This window comes from Hemicordylus capensis, chromosome 6 (genome assembly GCF_027244095.1).
Source record: "Hemicordylus capensis ecotype Gifberg chromosome 6, rHemCap1.1.pri, whole genome shotgun sequence".
In the NCBI taxonomy this organism is placed as follows: domain Eukaryota; kingdom Metazoa; phylum Chordata; class Lepidosauria; order Squamata; family Cordylidae; genus Hemicordylus; species Hemicordylus capensis.
This window is the reverse complement of record NC_069662.1, coordinates 1,666,348-1,671,501: the sequence shown is the minus strand read 5'-3', so window position 1 is coordinate 1,671,501 and position 5,154 is coordinate 1,666,348. Positions and strand designations below refer to the sequence as shown.

General features: G+C 62.6%; 1 protein-coding gene across 1 annotated transcript; it reads right to left on the bottom strand.

Annotated features, from left to right (window-relative positions):
* Positions 1-461: 461 nt before the first annotated feature.
* On the bottom strand, positions 462-4,906 carry SOX15 (SRY-box transcription factor 15). Its single transcript, XM_053262264.1, has 2 exons — positions 4,303-4,906; positions 462-1,028 (listed from the first exon to the last, which is right to left on the bottom strand). Exons 1-2 carry the CDS (start codon positions 4,821-4,823, stop codon positions 824-826), a joined length of 726 nt encoding a protein of 241 aa, XP_053118239.1. The 5' UTR covers positions 4,824-4,906; the 3' UTR covers positions 462-823.
* Between the last annotated feature and the right edge of the window lie 248 nt (positions 4,907-5,154).

Genomic DNA, 5,154 nt, shown 5'->3' with positions numbered 1-5,154 from the left:
CCCATTGATTTCCTCCTCGAGTTGTCTGCTCTGAACACCACTGCACATCACCTGCTGCTGCCCACGCTGCCCCCACCAGCTTCACGGGACTGGAAGCAACATGTTCTCCTCGGAGGGGGTGCCCCAGAAGCGCTAGCACCCATTCCTTTTGGCACCAGGGCGGCAGTAGCAGCCCCTCCCTAGGCAAACGCCTGCCTTAACATGACGGGGTGAGTCACTAGAGCGAGAAGCCGTTTGGGGTGGGGTACAAGACACAGAGCAAGGGGCCTCGCAGAAGCCTCCCCCCCCCGCACCTTTCCTGTCCATCACGCCCTGGCCTCTTGGGAGGAAGGAAGGAGCCTCCCTTTTGGACCGCCGGCCAGGTCCCCAGCAGATGCCACTAGCTGGGGGGGGGGGGCTCCAACCACATCTCCACCACGAGGAAGTCACTCTAGACTGGTTAACCAGGAAGTGGGATCTGCTCCATTTGGCAGGCTGTTTCTGCAAATAAGGTTTATTGTCATTTTAAACGTGTTTAAAAAATTAGTCGCAACAGCAACAGCAACCCCTGTTGCCAAACAGAGTCCCCCTTTCCCCCACAACACCCCCTCAAGCTGGGCTCCAGAGAGGGGCTCATCCTGCAAGCTCCTCTGCATGGTCCCCCCCTCCTCTGCTGACACTCTCGACACACACAGACTCACACCGTTTCCTTCATCTGACACACTCCCCTGGCCTTGCATGGAAAAAACCCGCGACTATGCCAACCCCCACCCCCCAGTTTGTACACACGTTGCCATGCCCGCATGTGGCAACAGTCTCTCCTCCGCCGCCGCCGCCGCCGCCCTTAGAGGTGGGTCAGGGGGGCTGTGCTGTTGAACCCCAAGGGCTGGTAGTGGGGCTGGGCGAGGCAGTAGGCGGGGGACGTCTCGTCGGCAACATCGCAGCCCTGCAGGCCGTAGGCAGCCATCATCTCGTGGAAGTCGCCCAGCGGCTGCTCCAGCTTCGCCATCGTGGCCATCACAGGGGGCGACGGGGCGCCATAGGCCAGGCTGTGCAGGGAGACAGAAAGGCCGTTCAGTCCAGAGGGAGAAGCTGCCACCCAGCAGGCACTGCCGGCAAAGGCCCAGAGCGAGGCCGGCAGCCTGGCTTGCACGGTTCTCATGGTCAGGTGTGCCTGGAGGCGCCTCTGGTTCTGCTTCCTGTGGGCCCGCCTGCAGCAAGGGTGGGCATGCTTGGCCTGCCAGCTGCTGGACTACAACAGCGGGGAGCCACGCTGGCCGAGAGCAGAGCCATCGAAGCAAATCGTCCTCAAGGAGGCGTGGCCAGGGCCGGACCGAGGGCTCAGGAGGCCTCGGCAACCGCAGGCCACCACTGGCGGCTTTGTACAGTTTTTAGAAAACTTCCAAAAGTTTTCTGAAGCGTAGGAAGTTTTCAGAAAACTTCCGGTTGGTATTAATTGGAGCCTGCTTTTAATAAACGTTTTGAGCCTTCTGTGGTTTTATTAGTCTTGCAGAGCTGCCCCAGGGCAAGACAGAGACAGAACAGCAATGATGTGCTCTTGGGCACTCCAGTGAAGGCGCAAGATGCAGTAGAGCCAACCGGGGAGGGGCACTGTGCTGAAACTAGCGCGGGGGGGGGGGAGAGATTTGCAAGCAGACATCAGGGGGTCCTTGCTGGATCAGACCCACAGCCACTGACAGGCATTTCTCTGGTCTTTATTTAGAGCCAGAAGACATGCATTCTGGGAGGATGGCCAGATAGGCTGCCTCTGAACATGAAGGTTCTGCCCCTGAGCAGGGGGCAAAGGAGGACAAGGGAGAGAGGTGGGTTTGCTGGAAGAATCTGGCCGCCCAGGTTAGAAATGGGATGCTGGACATTTGGGTCTGATCTAGCAGGAAACTCCTTATGCTCACTACCTGTCAATTTTCTAGCTTTAGGTAAGATTAGAGTTAGACAAAATAAACCTCTAGTCTCGTGTCTATGCTTTGTCATCCCATTTCCACAATGGCAAATCAGATACTTCTGAGAAGCTCACAAGAGATAAAGGCACCACTGCTGCTCCCCAGCAGCTGGTATTCAGAAGTATGCTGCTACTGAACTTGGAGGTTCCATTTAGTCATCAGGGCTAAGACTTCTCCCACTCCACGAATCTGTCTAATCCTCTGCAAAGCCATCAAAGCCCATTGTCAGCCACCACATCTTGTGGCAGTGAGTTCCACAAGTTGTACTTGTGTGAAGGACTCTGTCTGCTCTTAACCTACCACCAATCAGTTTCATGTGCAGATTTCAAAGTCCTGTTACCAGAGAAAGAATTAGAAGCCTCCATTGCATCCCACTCGCCTCCTGGTAATATTTCTCCTAAATCCAAGCCCCAAATGTTTTTGCTTTTCTCCTATAGGGAAAAGCCTCCAAGCTCCTGGTTAGGTTGGATGCGTTTTCTGAATACTGTAAAGCTTGGCTAGCTTTAAAAGGGGCTTTGACGAGTTCATGGGGTCCATCTGTGGCTACCAGAGGCAAGAGGCTTCTAAATGCCAGCTGCAGGGGAGCAACAGCAGGCCAGAGGGGGCCGGCCTTCATCTCTTGCCTGTGGGCTTCCCAGGGGCATCTGGTGGGCCCCGGTGGGAGATGGGATGCTGGACTAAGAGGCTTCCTTGGGCCCGATCCAGCAGGGCTGCTCCCACGTGCTTGGGCTAGATTTTACATGCAAAGATGCAAACCAGTAGCTACCGAACCAAACTCGGAGGGCGTCTCAGTCGTGCGTTTTAGCGCAGCGGCTGCCGTGTGTGTCAGCTCCTAAAGAGGGAAGGGTCTCTCTCAGGGGCCCGGAGCAGTGGAGGTTGGCAGAGGGGTCGCCGGGGGAGGAGCAGCAGCAGCAGCAGCAGGCGGGACTCCTGGGCCGTGCGAGGCGGAGGCGGGGGCGGGGGCGGGGAGGGCCAGCCTGCAGGAGCCCGCGGCCGCTCTGGGCAATCCTGCTCTCCGCGCCGCCCAGCGCTGCACCTGCGGGAAGCAGCCGCTAATCCCCCGCAGGGCCCGTGGGCGGGCGGGGCGGCATTCCTCAGCCAGCCTGTTCTTCCAGTTCTGGCCGGGAGCCCCCGGTCCTGTCGGGGCCTGCTGGCCACCAGCAGAGCGGAGGAGCCGCGCAGCCGCTGCTAGAAGCCCTCCCCAGAGCCTGCGAAGGGGGACCCACCCAGGCGGCGTCCGGCCCCTCGGCCCTCCGCCGCCCCCCCCCCGCAGGCTTCCCTCCCGGGTCCAGCAGCCCTGAAGCCCGCCCTAGTCCTGCGCGCCCACTAGGCACCACTGCCCTCTTCCAGGAGCCGCCCTGCTGCCCGGCCTGTCCCCAGCTCCTCTTTCTCACGTGCCAAGCGGCTCTCTCGGGTCGGGCCAGGCCAAGCTCGGTCATGACCCCGGGAGGAGGGCCACCCCTTGCGTGTCTGGCTGCTCTCAGGGAAGGGCGGCGATGCTCCCTGCCCCTGGAGAGCACCCAAGGAGCTGGCACCCCAGGCGGCCACACCCAGCTTGCCGGGGCAGGGCGGCAAGGCAGGCCGGGGCAGCCAGCCCGCCAGCCCGGACTCTCCAGGAAGGAAGCGGAGCCTAGTGGGTACCGAGCAAGCAGAGAGTCGGACTCCTGGGTTCTCTGGATGGGGGAGGAGACGCCAACATCCAGGGGCCCGGAGAAACCCTGCCCGGAAGGGGTCAGGCTACTTGGGCCAAGAAACCAAAGAAGCCACTCCTGGAGAGCGGCTAGCCGTTTCCACAGCGAGAAGAGCCCGACGGGACTCCGTGCACCTTCCTTACTTCGGAAGTGGGCGAAGTCAAGCAGCCATTGCGGGGGGGAGGGGGTCGCCTCTCCCCCGCCCCACACATCTCTCCAGCATCCAGGCACCCAGCGAGGGAGAGATCGCGCAAGGCAAGCCCCCGAGAGGCCCGCTTCCCATAGCAGGGAGCCGCCCTCCCCGTGCAAAAGTTCACGGGAAACCTGCATGTCGAGTGCAACGTGGGAAGGCGGCGGGCGAGGCTGGCGGGGTCGAAGGCGGACAACCGATGCGCCGCGGGCGGGCGGACCAGTCTCGCTCCGTCCGACCCCGGGTAAGGGAGGTGCTTCTGCTGCGGCCCTCTCTAGGGGCAGCGCCGGAGCCTCCCCCAGTCGCCCCGAGCCACTCTCCTGCTTCCGCGACCTCAGAGAAACAGCCTCCCCGACGCCGACCTCAGAGGGACCCAGAAACAGCCTCACCCGGCGACGAAGAGCCCTGCGGCACCTGGAAGCCGGGCACATCCCGCAGCCTCCCCTCCGCTGCTGGAGCGTCGCCCGGGCAGCCCACCTACCTGTAGGGCGTCGTGCAGCTCCCGTAGGCGGCGGCGGCGGCGGCAGCGCAGGGAAGGTCGTAGCGAGGGGCTCCGGGGGCGTAGCCAGGGGGGCCCGCGGCGGCGGGGGCGGCCTGCCGGGGGGCGTAGGCAGCCCAGGAGCAGCGCGGAGCGGCCAGGCTCTTGTCGCGGGCTTTGGCGCCCTTGCGCCGGGGCCGGTACTTGTAGTCCGGGTAGTCCTTCATGTGGCGCGCCCGCAGCCGCTTGGCCTCGTCGATGAAGGGCCGCTTCTCGCCGTCGGCCAGCCGCTTCCAGAGGGCGCCCAGCCGCTTGGAGATCTCCGAGTTGTGCATCTTGGGATGCTCCTGGGCCATCCGGCGCCGCTGGGCGCTGGACCACACCATGAAGGCGTTCATGGGGCGCTTCACCTTCTCGAGCGGGTCCTCGGGGGCGGCACCGGGGGGCGGCCCGGGCGGCGCTGGCTGGACGAGCTCGCTTCCCCCCTGCAGGGGCTGCACCTCCGACGAGAGACCCCCAAACATGATCGATTCGGAAGCCGACTAGAGGACCTCAGGAGAGCCCGGCGACAGCGAGGGAATGAGTGGGACTCTAATGAGGCACGTGCGGGCCAGGCGTCCTAGATATAGAGGAGCGCTCCGGCCACGCCCCCAGGGCCACGCCCCCTCGTTAACCCTTCGCCTTCCGCGGCAACTGAGCGAGGGTTAATCTGCGCCCAAACTCATCTCCGGATCCTCTTGTTTTGCCACGCCTCTCCCACAGGATCAAGGCGTCAAAGTGCCTCTGAGCATACGCAGAGTGCGGTTCCAACATCCCATGAGGCATATTCCTGCAGGATGGATCTATCGCAGGATT